The sequence below is a fragment of the Daucus carota genome, chromosome 6, assembly GCF_001625215.2.
Source record: "Daucus carota subsp. sativus chromosome 6, DH1 v3.0, whole genome shotgun sequence".
In the NCBI taxonomy this organism is placed as follows: Eukaryota; Viridiplantae; Streptophyta; class Magnoliopsida; order Apiales; family Apiaceae; genus Daucus; species Daucus carota.
Window position 1 is genome coordinate 36,794,510 of NC_030386.2, and position 19,969 is coordinate 36,814,478.

General features: G+C 35.3%; 3 protein-coding genes and 1 non-coding gene across 5 annotated transcripts; 2 read left to right on the forward strand and 2 right to left on the reverse strand.

Moving 5' to 3' along the window:
- Positions 1–760: 760 nt before the first annotated feature.
- Positions 761–6,352, reverse strand: LOC108227715 (uncharacterized). The gene is made up of 14 exons (XM_017403019.2): positions 5,964–6,352; positions 5,535–5,616; positions 4,905–4,993; positions 4,695–4,812; positions 4,517–4,597; positions 4,315–4,383; positions 4,141–4,203; positions 3,820–3,908; positions 3,667–3,718; positions 3,494–3,568; positions 3,181–3,411; positions 3,037–3,087; positions 2,780–2,832; positions 761–1,143 (listed from the first exon to the last, which is right to left on the reverse strand). Exons 1-14 carry the CDS (start codon positions 5,964–5,966, stop codon positions 1,036–1,038), a joined length of 1,164 nt encoding a protein of 387 aa, XP_017258508.1. The 5' UTR covers positions 5,967–6,352; the 3' UTR covers positions 761–1,035.
- TRNAM-CAU (transfer RNA methionine (anticodon CAU)) lies at positions 881–952 on the forward strand. The gene has a single exon. It is a non-coding gene; the product is annotated as a tRNA-Met (tRNA).
- Positions 6,353–6,482: 130 nt separating the features above from the next.
- On the reverse strand, positions 6,483–10,993 carry LOC108227716 (uncharacterized). 2 transcript variants are annotated; one of them, XM_017403020.2, is made up of 5 exons: positions 10,728–10,993; positions 10,380–10,432; positions 9,829–9,990; positions 7,358–7,462; positions 6,483–6,936 (listed from the first exon to the last, which is right to left on the reverse strand). In XM_017403020.2, exons 1-5 carry the CDS (start codon positions 10,924–10,926, stop codon positions 6,802–6,804), a joined length of 654 nt encoding a protein of 217 aa, XP_017258509.1. In that variant the 5' UTR covers positions 10,927–10,993; the 3' UTR covers positions 6,483–6,801. The 2 variants fall into 2 exon arrangements, with proteins under 2 accessions (XP_017258509.1, XP_017258510.1); XM_017403021.2 differs by having other exon boundaries at positions 7,358–7,459; positions 10,728–10,983.
- Positions 10,994–17,457: 6,464 nt separating this feature from the next.
- Positions 17,458–19,260, forward strand: LOC108224540 (uncharacterized). Its single transcript, XM_017399189.2, has one exon. It carries the CDS (start codon positions 17,458–17,460, stop codon positions 19,258–19,260), a length of 1,803 nt encoding a protein of 600 aa, XP_017254678.1.
- Positions 19,261–19,969: the final 709 nt, after the last annotated feature.

The window sequence follows — 19,969 nt, forward strand, 5'->3', positions numbered from 1 at the left end:
ATGCGAACAAAATTGCTAAAAACACACAGAAATGTTTACATGAGGAAAGAAAAGCCTTACAGAAAACCCTGAAAAATGATATCACGCCGGGTTGTTCAGCGGTCTTGATCAAGATTCAAGAAGTCGCGGGTTAAACCGTTAGAGCAAGTTCTAAACTAGACTAGATCTATTATATGCTGATTTATTATATAATTTAACACTGTCAATTATTTTATATTTTATTCTAAATTTAATTAATTTTCAAATATTCTACTATTTTAAACTTAAATATAAATTGTTTCGCCAACCTAATTTTATATTGATTACTTTGCTATATTTACTTTTGATGAGATAACAAATATAATTCCATTAAATCTATATCTAAAATAAATTAGAAAATTATATTATTTCTGTACAAGACACTAATACTGGTGAATATCCATATTTATCGTATGATATAAATATATGATAAAATATAGCACATTACTTGCTCCTATTAAATAATACTTAAGATTCATAACATTTTATTCGTTAAGCTAACTGAGTAGTAAAGTAATTAGGTTCTGCAGCTGGACAACTGGACAAGGCTTCCACTGAGTTTTATTTATCAACTAAATTAAACTAATCCAACTCTCCGATTAAAAAAGAAAGAAAGAGAGGCCCAATAAACCCAATAAGAATCTCAACCCAAAAAGATTGACCATGTATTGAACACAAATTATTATTACTAGTATTATTATTCTATTATTGTTTGAAATTAAAAAAAAAAGATATCAAACTTTTACGAGTTATATCGGAAAAGAGATTATTCCTTTTCTAAAGGAAATGTTGGCAGTTTATAGACTTTTAATAAGCAGTCCCTGTACCTATCTGATTCGTAATCCTAAACGTATAACAGCAAATCAGAGTGGCGCAGCGGAAGCGTGGTGGGCCCATAACCCACAGGTCCCAGGATCGAAACCTGGCTCTGATAAATTTTTGACAACATGGATACAATGACCATTCCAACGGAACAAGATAAAAAGGCAGTTCTAGCTGTACAGTACTTTTCGCAACTCAAACCTTGTCTGGATAATTGTCGTGCATGAGTAAGGCCTCTGCAACACTATTTGCTGAGAATCCCATTTCACTTGAAAGAGTATAGTCATTAGCAAATTCCTTGGCCTAGCAAACGAAAATAGATCAGAACTTTTTAGTCAGGAATTGCATATATATAACACAGACAGTTCTCAAGTGCAATGCTGTTTTCTTAGTTGTAAGTTCCAACTGTACCATGTGCAATCACAAAATTCAAGTCATGACCTATCTTATAAGAACCTTAATCTGTGGAAAGGAAGCCAGAATGCGAAACAGTAGCACTGTCACGTAAATATGGCAGCACTGCTGAACTTAAATAGTGATTTCAGTGAAATGGTGAGCAAGCATAAAACATGATTCTTGAGGAGTCAAGACAAGCAGTACATACTGAGATAAGCACCTCAATCTCTGGTTAGGACAGATGTGTTTTCTTAATATTACCTATCTAATTCTTAGATATGATATCAACACCAGAAGCAGAATATTAAAGTCCTTCAATTTGTATTATACGAGATTCCCTGCAAGAATAGTACTTGAATATTGTCGAAGGGGTCCAACTCCAAGTCAAACTTCGAAAGACAAAATATTTCTATATCAACAGATGAACCATGGACCGAACCGAACCGACCGAATTATTTCAGTTCGGTTTAAAAAAACCGAAATCTATCACCTTCCACTATTCTGGCTGATTTAAGAATACCAGACATCTCAAAACTTAAAAGCAGAACTTATCCCCGATGAAGATCTATATACAACCTTCATCACTCAAGATCCATTCAAAGCATCATACAATATAATAGATATTCTGAATATAGATAGAACCTGCATAGTTAAACTAGATTCTGAATAGATTAGTGTTATCGATTACTCTATTAGAGACTTCAGTGTGTTGCTGGAGAATGAATCGGAGAGCCGCGGCCGAGCTTGACATATTTGTGTTGGTCAGTAAGGATGTAAGGTTAGGACATTAGATATTTGGATTCAATGGCTATCTGCACTGTATATATAATATATTTATTCTATGTTTAATAAAACTTCGGTTATTTCGGTTTAAACCGAAATGTTATATCAAAAACCGAACCAAACCGAAATTTTATTCGGTTCAAACCGAAAAACCGAATTAACCGAAATTTTGGAAAAAATGAAACCGAACCGAACCGAAATTATACGGTTCGGTTCGGTTTTTCGGGTTCGGTTCGGTTTTGCTCACCCCTAATCATAATAAAGAAAAGCTGTGCATTCGGGCCTTCGGGGGAAGGTTGTCATGCGCAAGCTTGCTCCAGTTTAGGTTTTCTTCCTCTGCTTCAGCAAGTATCATAATTTTTAATTTGAAGTCGGACTAAAAACTGGTTTGCCAGAGTTCCCCAATGTGTGGGGATGATTGAGGATAAAATGTGAGCAACTATGTGTAGAGCTAGAAAATATTACAGACATACAGTGCATAGATAATAAGATAGCTCAAAAGGATCCTCATGCTCTATATATATAGTTGCGATTTGCTGACCTATATTGTAAACATATTATGGAATTGGAAACAAAAATAGTGCTGCAGGATCAGTTTATGAACAAAGCAGTATATAACTGATCCCAAGACTAAGTGCATAACAAACCATAGCAGATAAACAGCCAGTAGCAATACAGAATCAGGGTTCATTTCAATAAAATATTATGTAAAAACCGAAGAAATATGCAAGAATAAAACCATGCGCCAAAATAATCATACCGGTGGTGTTATCCAATATTCAGGTTTAACAGAAACCCTGGTCCCCCTTCCAACTGCAAATTTATCAAAACAAACAGTTAATCCATGCAAAGCAAGCACATATACTTTCAACATTATTCTAAATACAAAGTTAGAAAAAATAGTGATCTACACTAATTGTTATGTGGTAACTTTATTATTTTTATTATAAAAAATATTGAAAAAATCATTTAGTATTATGGTGGAGCTCTAATGAAATGCATGTACAGTAGAGTAACCTGAAGAACTTGGATTATAGTTGCTGTCAAATTTAGCAATCCAGGATTGATCTGAAGACAAGTACAGCAAATTTTTAGTGACACATAAATAATTTACAAATGCAAATGCAAGTACAAATTAGTCCTACTTATTAATTCAAATACCTAGGCTCTCATAATTCCTGTCTTCTCCATTAGACTCTTCAGTTTCTTCAAACAACGTGCGTGTTATTTCTGCCAAAAAGTTCTTTTTCTTTAGCTTCCCTCTTTTTTCTGGAAGCCCTCTACTCACATCTATATTCGACATATTTGAGAGGGGAATCCTAGTAGGCAGTTGAGTACTCTGCACACTCACCAACCCATTAACTCTCGGAGGACGAGGTTTTTTGGTTAAACCTACAAATATTAGGTGATCAGAATTTAATAGTATGTTAAACTTCATTGTATAAAACAACCACTAAAGGAGAAAGTAAACAACTTCTCCCATTCATAGCTTTAATATATCTGATTGATTTAGAAGGAGTGTTTTCTTTGTCTTTGTTTGCTCCTCTACCTAGAATAGATAACCACAAATATGCTTGAAACCAAAGTTGAATAAAAAAAATACATGAAGAATTTTGAGCATATAGATATTTATGACAGCATGCAAACCAGTACAAAGATCTTCACAAGTGAAAACAGTTTCTGGGGGACGAGAACCCAACTGCAGATATGAAGGTAAATTGATTATGTAAAATAAATTGAGTAGTACAAGGAAAGGACATCAAAAATGTAAGAAACACTTAAATACTGCAACTCGGATACCTTCAAGAAGGGATCATCCGGCGATAGGTGAACATAAGTACGTCGAAGTAATGCTGTATTTTTCAATGTGTTGGAAGGGGGAGTTGAATCTATTTAATAGTTCAATAATCAAAAACAACTAAAATGAGACTTTTAGCTAAAATAAAGATATTTATGCATTTCATAGCAGAAGGCACTAACAGTAAGTATAAGCATAAGCTTTACAGACACCTACTTAGTACTTATACTTGAACAAAAATTTAACTAATAAAAGCGATAAATATTAAGATGCTTCTACTAATTTAGAACAAAGTGCTAACGGTTAAGTGGAAATGAACTTACCAGAGGAAGAGAATACACCAGTAGATGGAGGAATAGAGTTGGAATCAGAATAAGATCCACTAACTACAAAATCAAATAAAAGAAATGATATGTAAAGTGTTTCGGGCTAAAAGTTTACCTTCTACATTAAAGAAATTGAATTAAAAAACCCAAATAATCATATATATAAATAACCTGAGTTTTTCACATTATATGGAGTCTGAGAAGGTACTTTATGTTGGGGTTCCAAGTTCTTTTCAATCACTGTAGGACCAAATATATAAATAGCAAAATGGCACGAATAATGAACACGGGTCAGAGTTATATTTGTCAGAGCTGTTTAAATCTCATTGAATCAATATAAACCATAAAAGGAGATATCTACAACTTCTTCCACCTATAGCAGCTAGGTTATTTCTGATTGATTGTGGAGGAGGGTTTTCTTTGTCTTTGTTATATCCTCGTCTACGCTTTCTACCTACAATAGATAACCACAAAATGGTTCGAATAAAAAAGAAATCAAAAATTACATGAGGAATTCTGAACATAGAGATATTTATAATAATAGTACAAACCAGTACAAAGATCATCAGAAGTGAAAACAGTTCCCGGTGGAGGGCAAGAATCCACCTGCGAACCAGTACATAGATCTTCAGAAGTGAAAACAGTCCCTGGAGGAGGACGAGAATCCACCTGCAAATATGAAGATAAAATAATTATATAAGAGAAAGCACTGTAACGAAAGTGCATATAATTTGTAAATTTAGACATGTTAACTGGAATACCTGCAAGAAAGGGTTATCTGGTGATAGGTGAAAATCACTACGTCGAAGTAATGCTGTGTTTTTCAATATAACGGATTGTGGAATTGAACCTACAAAATTAATGCTTAAATCATCAAAAATATATATGCATTTCAGATTATTAACCAACATGAAATGAATACAGATTTCATACTACAGAAAACTTACCAGAGCAGAAAATTTAACTAAATAAGCATTGTTGAAAGCGAGGGAACAACTCGAACAGAATGTTTATAATATATACTAGTGAGTAGTGACAAAATGTATATGGTAAATAGTAAATAGAGTAGCATATACTATTACTAGACTACTAGTATATCATTACTCTTAACACAAAATGCTATTGATGATTAGTGGAATTGTAAAAATGATCATACCAGAGGAAGGGAATACACCAGTAATTAAAATAATAGAGTTTAAATCAGTATAAGATCCAGCAACAACAACAAATCAAGTAAACCAATTAAGTAAAACCCCAATAAAAACAGCAAACATAGCATAAATAATAATAAACACAGGTCACAGTCCAATACTTGTGCACACAATTTATATATGTTCCTTTAATGTCAAAAAATGTCCCAATCCTAACATAATTTTTCCATCAATTTTTACCAGATATGTTAGAGGTTCGTGATTGCGAAGGAGATATACTTTCAGAACCGAACATAGTCACACCTGTAGGTTTACTATCACCCTGCAATCATGAAACATAGCAAGTTACAGAAGTTCACAACAAATCACATAAAGTAAAATTTTAAACAAATGACCTTGTTTGTTTGGAGGCTTACAATCCTCTTACTATTTAACTTATTGACCCTAGACATAAAGAACTACTTTTACATGGACTATATAAGACCTAGTTACCAGTGAGTAATGATATTTTGTAATGCCAAAAGTAATTACGAAGTGATCAAAACTTGTTCATGGATTATTCCAGTGGATCAAATGTGATCAAATATATACGAGTCGTGATAGTAAAGAGATTATAATCCTCGCAAACAAACATGGACTCGAGTACTACTGATATACAAAAGTATTAACCATTGAATAATGATGAACAAAGGACGAAGCAGGAGAGTTTTGGTGGAATTAACCATTGAATAATGATGAACAAAGGACGAAGCAGGAGAGTTTTGGTGGAATGTGGATGGATTAAATTATGATGGAAAATAGAAACTAATTATTAACCCGCGGCAGGGAAGGAGGGAAATTGCGAAGTTCGAAATTTTGGTAGTTTAGGTGTTCGTACGACGAGAGGCTTCTGCAAGAAGCTAAACAAGTTACATGGAGCGTGGAACAATTATGACGTATGCAAATTTATAAAACCTTGACCAGATACATTGTATATATATATTTCTTTTGGATATTTTTTTCTTTTCTTTTTTGACACGAGATATATTTTTTTGTCAATCATAGCAATTTTTACTTGCATAATTTATTTTTTGGTAGAAACTCTCTTCACATGCTTTTTTTTTTTTCTTGCAATTTCGTATGGTGTACATTGCACAATTGTCAATACTTTAAACTCATCCTAATATCTACTGGCGAAAACAGCCTGAATGTTGTAGTAATAATTTTACTGTTAGATAAAACGATCATCTGTCTTGCTGCTACTTGAGTATGATTAGCACAATGCCAACACTAAGAATATGTACACAGTTTATCCACCAATGAGGAAAGCAATCATCTAGTATCTCGGAGGGAAAGAGCGATGAACTCATACAAGCAATAGTCTACACAATTTATACTTATAAAACACAGAAGAGGACCATTTCACTACAGCTTTGGCATCGCAAAAACTGGCAATTCCACGATAATAATGACGAACCATCGAGGAATGAGCCACAACTTTGGCACCAGAAAACTGGCAATTCCACGATCAGGATGAACCATTTAGAAAATGTGCCACAGCTTTGTCTGTATCGTTGTCGTACATGAGCAAGGCTTCTGCTACACTATTCGATGAGAATCCCATTTCACGCAATAAAGTGTAGCCATTAGCAAATTCCCTAACCTTGCAAAGCAAAATAGAACTTTTTAGCCAAATGGTTAGCACAAGCACTTGATGGTTGACAAATGCAGTTCTGGGGAGCTACAGTGAGCATTTAATTCCAAGGTTCACCATTGAATTAGTAGAATCATAATTAAATTCCATATAACCTTTTTAAAGATCAACCAATGAAAAAATTACATCAAGGAACAGTATAGTCACCACAAAAGGTGATTTATTCACACACAAAGAAGCCACAAAATTTGCAGACAATAATGAGTGCAGAAATACTCCAGTATAGTTAAAAAATCATATTCATGTCTGTTATTGCTGATTACATGAATCTACAGAACAATTTGGCACTCGACCATTGTCAGATTAGCACAATAACTTGAGCGTGCAATTTTTCGAGAATAAAGGACAACGAAGCTTAAGGAATAATTACCTTAACTGGATCATCTCCAAAATTTGCAACTGCAAGAGGCACAGCTTCTCTATTGAGGCCTGATGCAATGTATTTGCGCACGACATGATCTGTGGGGGAGCCCTGCTAAATTCAGCAATATAAACATAAAAGTGAGACCTACAAGCATTATAAAGGCAGTTGCAACATAAGCATAAGATCAATGGCTGAAAAACAGTTGTGAAACTATTTCGTTCCCAGATTCAAACTTACGGGTATTCTAGCTAGTGTGCTCTTAGTAGGCTGCTAGAAGTTCATTAATTGGTTGCCACTATCCCTGCTGTTTTAACATAACTATTAAAAGATGCAAAATATTGAACACACTGGTGCATTTTATGTGTAACCCACTGTCTAGATGGGCACGGGATCAGAAATAGCAGAGTCACCTTAATGTGGCAGCACATGGAACTGTGGGGACCAGGACAAAATAATGATTTATGGTGGCTAGATTTCTAGGAGCAAACTCCAGGCAATTGAACTTGTCCCAAACCATTAAAAAATATTTCAGAAGTTATTAGTTTAAGGCTTCGAGCAATAAGGAGTGATGAAATAGCTTTTGTTGTGGGGGGTTGCCTGATAAGCTGCTTAATAAAACTGATTACTGAACTTGAAAGAAGATTGAACACCCCGCCAGTGAATATAAATGTAAACCAGATAGATTGAATACTGTTTTTGTAATATTTCTCTGAAGCTCGTGCATCGGCTATTTATTGAGGCTATTCACAACCTCCTTTCCATCCTTTTAACAACTGCCTCATCACATAGCCACTTATCCACTATCAGATAGTGCTATCTATTTGTTTAACGTAAACCTATTTTACAGGGACATTCAAAATACACATGGCAAAGTCAAAGCCACAACAGAACTAAGGACCTCAATCCCTTTCTCTTGTTTTTTTTTTCCTTTTTTACCAGGAGTGGGTAGTCTGAAAAGTATCTACCATCATCTGGATCATAAATCATATAAACTTTAATCCAAACAACTTAGGGCACCCAAAACTTTATCCGGGGGGGAGGGGGGGGGGGGTGTTCAAGATATATCCAAACAACAATTTTCTTTTAGTTTTTCATATTACCTGTATAGATAAATTCATTAAAAACAGATGCATTTTGACTCTGAAAATTTATGATAAAATTATAAATTTAATTCGAAATATTAGAAAGATAATAGGCCAAAAAGACGAAAAACTACATGATAATATTTAATTATTATTTTCTGAAAAATTTAAACATTAGCTGGTGTAAAAATAAAAGAGAAAAGTGAAACATTTAAAAGTAGCATAATCTGCCACTATGGCAATGGGCTTAACAGTTAGTAGGTATGAGCAAGTTTATTTAAGCGCTTAAGGGTCTAGTATCTTCGCCTCATATGAGCAAAATACTAAACTAAACAGCATCAAAAATGACATATTTGTCGACCTAGACGTGAAATCTCGTCTTCAATTGCGTAATGACTTCTTAAAATATATAAGGCTCTCCTTCAATGAAATAGATTTTCGGTTGGAAACAAACCAGGCCACAAGGACCATTTTCTCTTTTTGATAATTATGATTCCTGAGAACTGCTAAACAGTGTTGCTACAGGAAGTCAAAGTCGTAGGCACTGATACAAGAAAATATGTTCTGCTATTTGGAAATCATAAATACAGATGCGTGGAGAAAGATTACATCCAACCCAAACATAAGCTTACAGACAAGTCATAACTTGGCTGACGAGACGTACTAAACCCCCCAATAAAAACTAAACCTGATTGAAACCCTACTAACTGAAGTGCTGTTCTTTCGAAAAATCAGGCTATCTCTGTGCTATATAAATTCTTTGGAAACTCTTGTGATGCAAGATGATGGACAAAGAAATTTTGATGGAGGACAAAAGCTGAAAATAGCAAACATTTTGAGGAAATTGAACAGCACAACATTCTCTAGCCCAAGTTACATGCAATTAGAATCAGGCTCAAAAAAGATAGGTTTGAAACAAACATAACCTAACAAAAAAGGTCCAGTAACTAAACAAAACATAGAATAGAAATAACAGGATCTATTCAACATTTCAGTATCAACAAATTTAATCATCTCCAAAATGTATCCCAAATATTCCCAATTACCTTCCATGTGAAAATATGCAAAAAAAAAAAAGGATCTAGTAATCTAGGGCCGGAAGGGTGTCATAGGGACTCATAATTTAGGATATACTTCTAATCATGCCCTTCTTACATTGTAAGTGACCTACCCTCTGTTGATTACACAACAAAAACCAAATTGCAACCTTAAAAAGACTAAAGTGTTTCAATTTAAATCATGTGAAGTTGTTGAAACAATAGCAACCTAATATTATTGCAGAAAGTCCAAGGAAAAACATGTTTAAAGCAGAACATGAATTATATAAGAAATAAGTTTATATGCATTTAACAGTTAAGGATGTTGTACCTATTTTAAGAAAATCAGAAGGCATACCTGAGAAGGTATTTCTGCGGGTCTTGGTGGAACGTTCTCATGCACAAGCTTACTCCAATCTGGCTTTTCTTTCTCTGCCTCAGCAAGTACCTTTCTTTCGAAATCAAAGTCAAACTGAAAATTGCTTCGAGGAATGTCTCCAATTTGTGGTGATAATTGAGGCTACAATGTGGTAATTAGATGTGAGACTCATTAAAGCAGTTAATACAGAGACAATATAGACAAATTATTAAGAAATTTGCATTCATTGTTTTGCACAATAGTCTCAGACTTAATGACGTACAAGATATGATAGCTCCAAAACATCCATATGTTCATATATTTTTAATTTTAAATAAGCAAAATAGATTGCATACGTGTTATGCAAAAGAAAGCAAACTTTCCGATTAAGGATAATTCCAGTAAACAGATAATTATAAAATGATCCTGAAATCTACACAGTAATCACAAATCATCCATTCATGAGCCCATCTAAAAATATACTAATCCTAATCAAATCATCAACTGAACAAGACCGTGAATTATATAAACTGGGGAAGGAATGATCATACCGGTGGATTTATGCGATACTCAGGTTTAAGCACGACCCTAATCCCCGTTCCAGCTGCAGATTCATTACAAAAATAAACAAATAATCACTAAATCCACACATATATACTCACAACTCTTCAATTACTGAATTATATACATCTATAAACATAATGAGACGAGCATACAGGAGCACAATCATTGATCCGTAAATAAACTTTTAGGTTTATATAAAACAAGCACAATAGCACATCGATACTTCATCTCAAGCAAATTAACTCAATCAAAGATCTTATATATAGATGGAGAGAGGGAGCGAGAGCGAGAGAGAGCGGGGGGAGGGGAGAGAGAGAGAGAGAGAGAGAGATTACGAGAAGAAGACGGGGGGTTCGTAGGTGGATGATGCCGACCGTGCGGAGGAGGAGCGAAGGAGTATCCGGGGGTTTGTTGACCGATAGTAGGGTAACCGTACATCGGATGATGACCGGGAGATGCAGCCGAAGTAGATGTCGCCGGGCGGTGCATCGGTAATTGTGAACCGCCTGCTTTGTTCCTGAAATCGTAGTCCATTTTGATCGATAAAAGTTTTACGAATACAAAGTGACTTGGGGGTTCTTGTTTAGTTCTTCTGCTCAGCTGATTTACAAAAATTAATATTTAATTACACAGTTAACAATTTAAAAATATAGGTGAAAAAATAAAGATATTAATTGAAAACATGTAAGAGTGTCAAATTTTAAGTTTTTTTAACAAAAAATATATTTATTTTTTCGCTAAATAACAAGAAAAAAAAATCTGTCCCATTAAAATTTAGAACATGGCCATCATTTATGAGTGTTCGGGTCATTAAAAAAAATATTATCCCGTTAAAAAATATATATATTGTCCCATTAAAATTTTTTGTGGTGTGATGGATATAGCTGCATACAATGTTTACTCAAAATTCTAACTCATTGATAAAAATTTTGACCTGACTGTAAATCGCACCCGAATCTGAAATGGTCAACCCTACTCTGGACTATTAATATTTCGTATATTTGTATATAGATAATTATGTATTTGAGTTATTGAATTATTGATAAAAAAATAATATATATTTATATATAATATATAAATTATATTATATATTTATATATAACATACAAATTATGTTTATAAATAAATAAATCGGTACATTAAGTTCGAACAATAAAGAACTAGAGCTATTCAGATTTTTATTTTCATATATTAAATAAATAGACCGAATTTTTAGGACATTATAATTAAACAAATCAAATCGTCGGGTTCTACTCATCCCTCCTGTATCTTTTAATTCATTTATTTTTGTCTAAATATAATTTCTTAAAATCCGTATCTCACCAAATCCACCACTATCAGACTCCGTCAAAGGCTCAAAGCTTATTCGCAGTGATGCTCTAAAATCATGTTACAATCACGCACATGCAGCTGTGACTGTACATTATACACATCACGCGTGCACAACTGAGGAACGTTCGTTAATTCAATTCGTGGTTATAATAATTTAACAAATTTTAAACAGACTTTCTTGGACGACAAAAATATTAAATAAATTCAAACATAGTAGTAAGCTACCGTGGACAGTTCTTCAACCTACCAGTTTCTGATATTCCGTACACTTTATGACTGCCGTCGAGAGCAGAAAATTTCATCTCGTCGTCAATTTCTCTGGAATTCAGAGTTTCAAACAACTTTAAATAATTGAGTAACTTCTCCAAGTCGTAAGACTCGATTTCAATTCCCCTGCCGTTACATTCGTTTAAGAAGATTGTGATCATTTTCTAAACTCTTCAAATAGTTTAGAAGGAATATCAATAAATTCAAAATAACATAATTACCGGAACATTGGAATATTATTATTTTATATTTAACAAATGAATAATTTTAAGGAATAAAATGACACGGTTATATTTTATTGCCGAGATTTGAGAAAATTATAGGAAATATAGAGCATGTTTGGTTAATTTTAAAATCACGAGTTAACATAACTTAATATAATAAGCGGGGAGGTTAAAAAATGTCGATTTGGCTGATTTTCACTTATCAATAACGTAGATTATTAAAATGTAATAATAAAAAATGAAAATGATTTATGAATAACTCATAACTTATGTTAAATTTTATATAAAAAAATGTTTAATAAATTTAACTCCCTTAAAACAAATTAAACTAATTTTTATTTTTTCAAATCAGCTCCAAACTTATTTCTATCTTCATCTCAATTTTCAATTTATTATATAAATAAACATATTTTTAGTTTAAAATTGAAAAAAAAATAGACACAGGCTCATCAACTGCTCGGGGATGCCGACGTAGGCTACTATGTCATCAGTGACCTCCCATTGTTTGTCTCTCTCTACACTCAAATTTTTACGCTCCGGTCATCTGCTTGTCATTCATTCTCGCCCCGCCATGTAATCGATGACTCAATTTCCTGGAAATTCAAGTGTTGCTTCTACCATATTTAACTAATGTTTTCTTTCATCGTTTATGCGATTCTAATTTACAAAAGTTTGAGCATGCAATAAAAACGTAAAATAAAATAAAATCAACCTTTAAAACTCGTCTATATGGCAGCATTTTTATCACTACCGCGACATTCGTGGCTATATAATTTACAAACGAACTAGTAAATGAAAAAATCGTATATTTTAAATTCCGATTTTAATTATATCTTAGAAAAATAAATAGAAGCACGTCGCCTGTGGTGTTTATCCTCGGCGCCCTTGAGATGAAGCGTAAATTTCAAGGAACCTCCTAAGATGGGAGGGGACCAAGTTTGATAAAGAGGTAAAATGGAATCTAATAACAAATTAATCTGTAATTTATGAATAATGTCAATAAAGATGAGTCAGATGATTGTGTTGGGATTATCTCAATTTTTAAATCAACTCGTATGTTAGCCGGTGTCTTTACAAGAACCGGAAGTGACGTTCAAAACTACAATTTTGCCTCAATTTTTATAGTCGGATTTTAAATTATTTTCAATTTTATAACCGGTTAAAAACTGGTTTAAAATTAGATCTGAATCAAGAAATTAATTTAAAAACCAAAGTAGGTTATCTTATTTTATTTTTATATTTTTTAATAAAAATCAATTCAGCATTATATTACTAAATTATTAAATTTATTATTATTATTTTAATAACTTGTAAGTTATCTGTAATATAAATTATCCACAAAAAATTAAGCTGACTCATAATTTATATATTTGCATTATTTAAATTATAACATATAAAAAAATGACGATATTTGATATTAAAATATGTGAGGATTTTTGCAAGAAGATAAATGGTACTCCCTCCGTCCCAGTCATTTGTATACAAATGGCTGGGACACGGAAACCAAGAAATTGTGTAAGAAAGGAGTAAAGTTAGATGAAAAGTGGGTATAATGGTGGTACCTATTTATATTTAATAATAGATTTGAGATAGTGGAGGAAAGTAGTGAGTCTAATACTCCCTCCGTCCCAGTGAATTGTATACAGTTTTCTTTTTGGGACGTCCCATCAATTGTATACATTCCAAAAGTAGTAAACTTTTATAATATAAAATATCATTACACCAACTATTTTCCTCCACTATCTCTATTCTATAATAATATAAACACTATTACACTCACTGCTTTCCTCCACCATCTCAAATCTATTATTAAATATTAATGGGTCCCACCACTCTACCCACTTTTCATCCAACTTTACTCATTTCTTACACAATTTATTGGTCTCCGTGTCCCAGCCATTTGTATACAAATGACCGGGACGGAGGGAGTAGTGTTTATATTATTATAGAATGGAAATAGTGGAAGAAAGTAGTTGGTGTAATGATGTTTCGAATTTTCTATGGTGTGCCCATGGGCACACAATAGTCACTAACTTTCATGAAAATACTAGCTCCTGATTGGTGGATAGGTAATAAATGTTTGTGGCCCCCTTGCATTCACACCAATTCCACCAATCAAAATAGCCTATTTTCATAAAAGTTTGTGGTTATTGTGTGCCCTTGGGCACACATTAGAAAGACCGATGATGTCTTATATTATAAAAGTTTACTACTTTTGGAATGTATACAATTGATGGGACGTCCCAAAAAAGAAATTGTATACAATTCATTGGGACGGAGGGAGTAGTTTTTTCAAAAATATGGGATATTTTTCTTTTAAAAAACAGCTCTTATGAGAAAAAATATGATCTAGAACTTGTTTTTAAATTTATCACATAATTTGTTTACTTGTTTGTGAGGAAAAAACTGTTAGCAGCAACACTAAAAAGGATTCTACTAGATAAAACAGGAATATAAATAACTTAATCTTGTAATATATGTAGGACAAAATATCAAGGTTAGATGGTACTAGGCATGCTAACTAGTCAGATATTCCAATTTATTTAAAGAGATGTATAATTTTAGATTGTTCGGATTCTATGATCATCTCCGATGGTTGGCATCCTTCAAGTGTGCCAATTTTGACACATCATTCAAAATATTATATTTTATATTCACACTCTTCCAAATCATTTTTAACACCCTTCTTTCAAAATACATTCCAATAATTGGCACTCCAAAATGCCAACTTTATTAATAGAAAAATAATATTTTATGTATTATTAGGACCACAAATCTATATTTTATGTATTATTGGGACCACAAATGAAGTTGGCACCCTACTTTATGGATTGCCAACTTTTGGCACTCTAAAGCCAACTCACTTGCAGCAAGTGGTTACCTAGATGATGTCCCAAACTCATATTTAGGTAATGTGTCAAAAGAATGCACTCCAACACTATCTTAGTGTTATCCTAAATCACTAGCACAACCTTAATTCTTCTAGCCATTACCTATTTATAAGTAACCCCTAGCCATTAATTATTTAATATTTATGAATAAAATAATCATCTCTCTCCTTCTTTCTTTATCTATTCTCTCCTTTTCCCTTTTTCTCTCAAATTTATTATTAAAATAATTCTAACAAATATAGGGATTACTATTGGAGTAACCTATTGGACTTGCTCTTGGCATCCTAATAGCACTCTAACATCTCCAACGAGGATGCCAAGGAAAGTGCCGGTCCATGTCATGCCACATGGCATTGACACCCCTCTTGACACCTACCATTGGAGATGCTAATAAATCCTTTGTTTGTTTATACGTACGACCGGAGAATTTGGTAATTTTATACACGTCAAAAGAACACACATGTGTAAAGATGCCCGAAGTTTACATGAAACAAATTGGACATAAAATTTATAGTTTAAACAATACTGAAAAAACACACATAGAAAGCGATATATTTCGCAGCAAAACAGTCCAGATGCACCGGAGCAAGTTAGCGTGCGTGTCTATAGTAAGCAGGAATATACTCTTATAGTATCTAATTTGCGCCGGTTTGCTAGGAAGCGCCGCTCTGAAGGTTATAAATAGGGCAAAGCATTTGTATTGATTTTTCCCTTTCTCTCTTTCTCTGGTTTTAAGACTCTCGTTTTTATCTCTCAGCAACCAATCTTGAGATTTGGTGTATATTCCATTCTCTCGTTTGTATCACCCTTCTGCTCTAGAGTCCAAGGGATCATTGTCTCAGGTATATTATATTAGTGTACATGTATTTATGTCATTAGTATAGCTATCCACTCTGTTTTGATGAATAGTTGTCTTTGTGTTGTTATATTGGGTTGTTATATTTGATCTTCGTATTCATGTTTATGTTTCTAAAAAGCTCAAGTAGATATAGTACTAGAGCTTTTTAGAAATGTTTGTAGTTAAGTTTTTGTTCTAGGGGAGGGAGGGAGAGGGAGAAAGGGGGTACTGGAGAGAGTGGGGAGGGGGGAGAGGAGAGTTGTTTGTTTGGGGAGATGGGGGGTGGAGAGAGTGGGGAGGGGGAGAGTTGTTTGTTTGGGGAGGGGGGGCGAGAGAGAGAGAGAGAGAGTTTTTTCAGTGGTGGGGGTGGAGAGAGAGGTAGTTTCAGTATTTGCGGGAGAGAGAGAGGGGGGGGGGGAGAGGGGGCGGGTTAGAGGGAGGGAGGGAGGGGGGGCGAGAGAGAGAGAGAGAGAGAGTTTTTTCGGTGGTGGGGGTGGAGAGAGAGGTAGTTTCAGTATTTGCGGGAGAGAGAGAGCGGGGGGAGGGGGGGGGGAGAGGGGGCGGGGAAGAGGGAGGGAGGGAGGGGGTGCGAGAGAGAGAGAGAGAGAGAGTTTTTTCAGTGGTGGGGGTGGAGAGAGAGGTAGTTGGAGAGCTGTTCCATAGTTGGGTCGAGGATTAGAAGCATATTCACACCTAGTAATCGGAAATGAGAGTATGCATGATCTCCTATGGTTGGTCCTTAACAACCCATATTAAAAGACCTCATAGCCATTCATATATTGGGTAAATTTGCTTTCTATGTACTTATAAACTGTAACTGCTTTTTGCTGTTTTGGCGGCTCCTCAGGGTTGATCAACTGTGGGTTTTTATTATTTTTTGCAATATCAAAAATCGTGTAGGCTGTGTATCATTTTTCCTGCGATTCTGCATATATGCTGAAAATCATGTAGGCATTTTTTATATTGTTCACACAATAGCTTCCTTTCTAGTAATTTAATCCTGCTGGAAGGCAAAATCCGTTCCATCCAGGATTCTATAATATCTGATATAGTTTGTTCTGGTACAGGATAACCGGAAGCACCAATCTTTTGCGATCTTCAAGTTTTTAAAATTAGCGTCCTCTTACAAAATTACTTGGTAATTAATCTCTAAACTCGTAAAATGGACCCGGTGTGATACATCTGGTTTTGTTAGCGGTGGCAGCATGTGCTTATTTTGGTTGTCTTGAAGCAAATTCTTTTTTGTCTTGCCCTCTTGAACTTTGCTCATTCTGTACATAATAGCCTCTTGTAACTGCTGATTTTGTGAATACCAAATTAGTAAAATGGACCGGTGCGACACATCCGGTTTTGTTAGTGGTGGTTGCAGGTTCCCCTTTTGATTGTATTCAAGCTAAATCTTTTTGTCCTTCCTCTTAGACTTCTAATTTCCATACCCCATTGATTTTGCAATTTTTTTCTCTTGAAACCATAAGTTGGCTTCGGAAAAATTTGTCTTCTTTCCTCTGTTATTATGGACCCTACCTTTGAATACCCTGCCCCAAATGTTTCTGAATATTTAAGCCAAGTGGTTGATGATGAGCATCATAATCCGTCAGTTGCTCTTTGTAAATCGGATGCCAGACCCAGAGGCAAAAGAAATTTGAAGGTCAATGATGTGTCATCTGACCATCCGAGTGCTTCATTGTTTCTGGGTGGACACTCCACAAATGAAATTGAGGAAGGCTCAGTTGATACTGGTCTGAGTATTAACCTCTTTTGTAGCAGAGAGAGGAGATACGAGAAAAGGAATAAGTATTGTGCCAGTCCTAAGGCACTTGTACTAGAAAGGTCGGAGCCATGCCTAGAATTAAGTTTGTCAACTTGTCTCTCTGAATCGGCCATCACCACTGTCAATCAAGGATCTATTCAGTTCCAGGATAGTGCAAATCAACTGGTGGATGAAGGGACCACATCATCTAGATTGAAACTAGGGCATCGTCTTCCTCCACTGCAAAGTACAGGGACAGCCACAATTCTCAGGCCTGTTCCTGGCAGTGGTATAACAGGTCTTGTTATCCCACACCCCGCATCAAATGTAACAGACTCTTTTAGGAACTCTGTTGCCTTTGAATCTGGTGTAGCTTCCCAGAAACAGAGCCGGAAATCCAGAGTGAAGTCATGTCGGTTCACTGGATGCACAACGGGATCGAGAGGAGGTTCTGGATTATGTATAAGGCATGGAGGTGGCAGAAGGTGTCAGAAACCTGGATGTGGTAAGGGAGCTGAAGGCAAAACGATGTTCTGCAAAGGACATGGTGGTGGACGGCGATGCCAGTATCCTGAATGCGGGAAGAGCGCTGAAGGACGTACAGATTACTGCATTGGTCATGGGGGTGGTCGAAGGTGTAGTCATGATGGTTGCCCTCATGCTGCTAGGGACAAATCTGGATTTTGCATCAAGCATGGAGGTGGAAAGAGATGCATGATGGAAAATTGTAAAAAGAGTGCAGAGGGTATTGCGGGTCTTTGTATCTCTCATGGTGGCGGCCATCGTTGCCAGTATACTAATTGTACTAAAGGGGCTCAAGGGAGCACAAAGTTGTGCAAGGCACACGGTGGAGGGAAAAGGTGTACTTTTTCAGGGTGTGCGAAAGGGGCAGAAGGGAGTACAGCACTCTGTAAAGCTCACGGTGGTGGTAAGAGATGTACTTTTGAAGGCGGATGCCCTAAAAGTGTGCACGGTGGTAGTCTATTTTGCGTTAATCATGGCGGGGGGAAGAGATGCGCAAAGGCTGGTTGCACTAAAAGTGCGAGAGGGACGACTAACTTCTGTGTTGGCCATGGTGGGGGGAAAAGGTGCAAGCATGAAGGAGGATGCGGTAAAAGTGCACAAGGCAGCACCAATTTTTGCACGAAACATGGAGGAGGAAAGCGGTGTTCCTGGGGCCAGTCAGGTTCTGGCAGTAAGGCTGTTTCTCCTTGCGACAAGTTAGCCAAGGGGAAGCTAGGCCTCTGCACTTCACACACTTCTCAGTTGGATAATTTGCAACTACATGGTGGTAGCTCTTTTAAGAAGACTGCAGGAATGTATGCATTTGAGAACACGCGTGGGAAGGAGCACATCCATCTGCAGACACCACCGCCGGATAGCTGTTTGATTGAAAATCATCATCCATCGCAGTTTTCACTTCCAGAAGGCAGGGTGCATGGAGGAAGCCTGATGGCAATGATGCGCAGAGATGGTGCCAATGTTGGACCAAGCAGATATGACAACGAAGCTGGGTGCTCTTTGGATCCTGGATCGTCTCATTCATTGCCTCATGAATGGGTTTGAGCGGACTTCTGTTTGCCATTTGTCTTGCTCCAACTTTGTAGATACATTTAGCATTCGACCAGACTCTTGATCCGTTCACCTGGCTTAGGAGCTTGCTTTATTGAAGAACTTGGTTGAAAATGGGTCTGAAAAAACATTGTGACTTTTCTCCGTGCTATATTTTATAGGAGATAGTCACAATTTACATGATTTCATACCCTAGTGTGTAAAATAGGATAAACACGAGGTGCTTGTATTTTTATAAACAGTTCCAATGTAACTTGTTAACCATGTATAATTATGTAGAGAACTACGTCTCACATGGCAATTCACTTACCTAGTGTGATACAGTAAAATAAAATAAAATTATCTCTAGTTTCTCTTCATATCATCATGTCTTCTTTTGGAAATAATATATCTATTTTGAGGTTGGGTGCGAAAGTGGAAATACATAAGATCTACCGTCTCCTTCCCTTGCATTCATTTTGTTTTTTCTACAAGACACAAAAGGCTTAAAATGGAGTATAAAAGGTTTGCAATATGAAATACTTAAGATATTACTCCCTCTGCCTCAATATATAAGTCCCTTTTGACTTTTGATTATATCTTGACTGAAATTTATAGGTATTATATAATTGAAAAAAAAAAATTAAAAAAAAATCATCAAAAGGTAAATCAAGTCTATTTTAATATGTAATTTTTTATCTTGTAAAATAACAAATAAATGTTT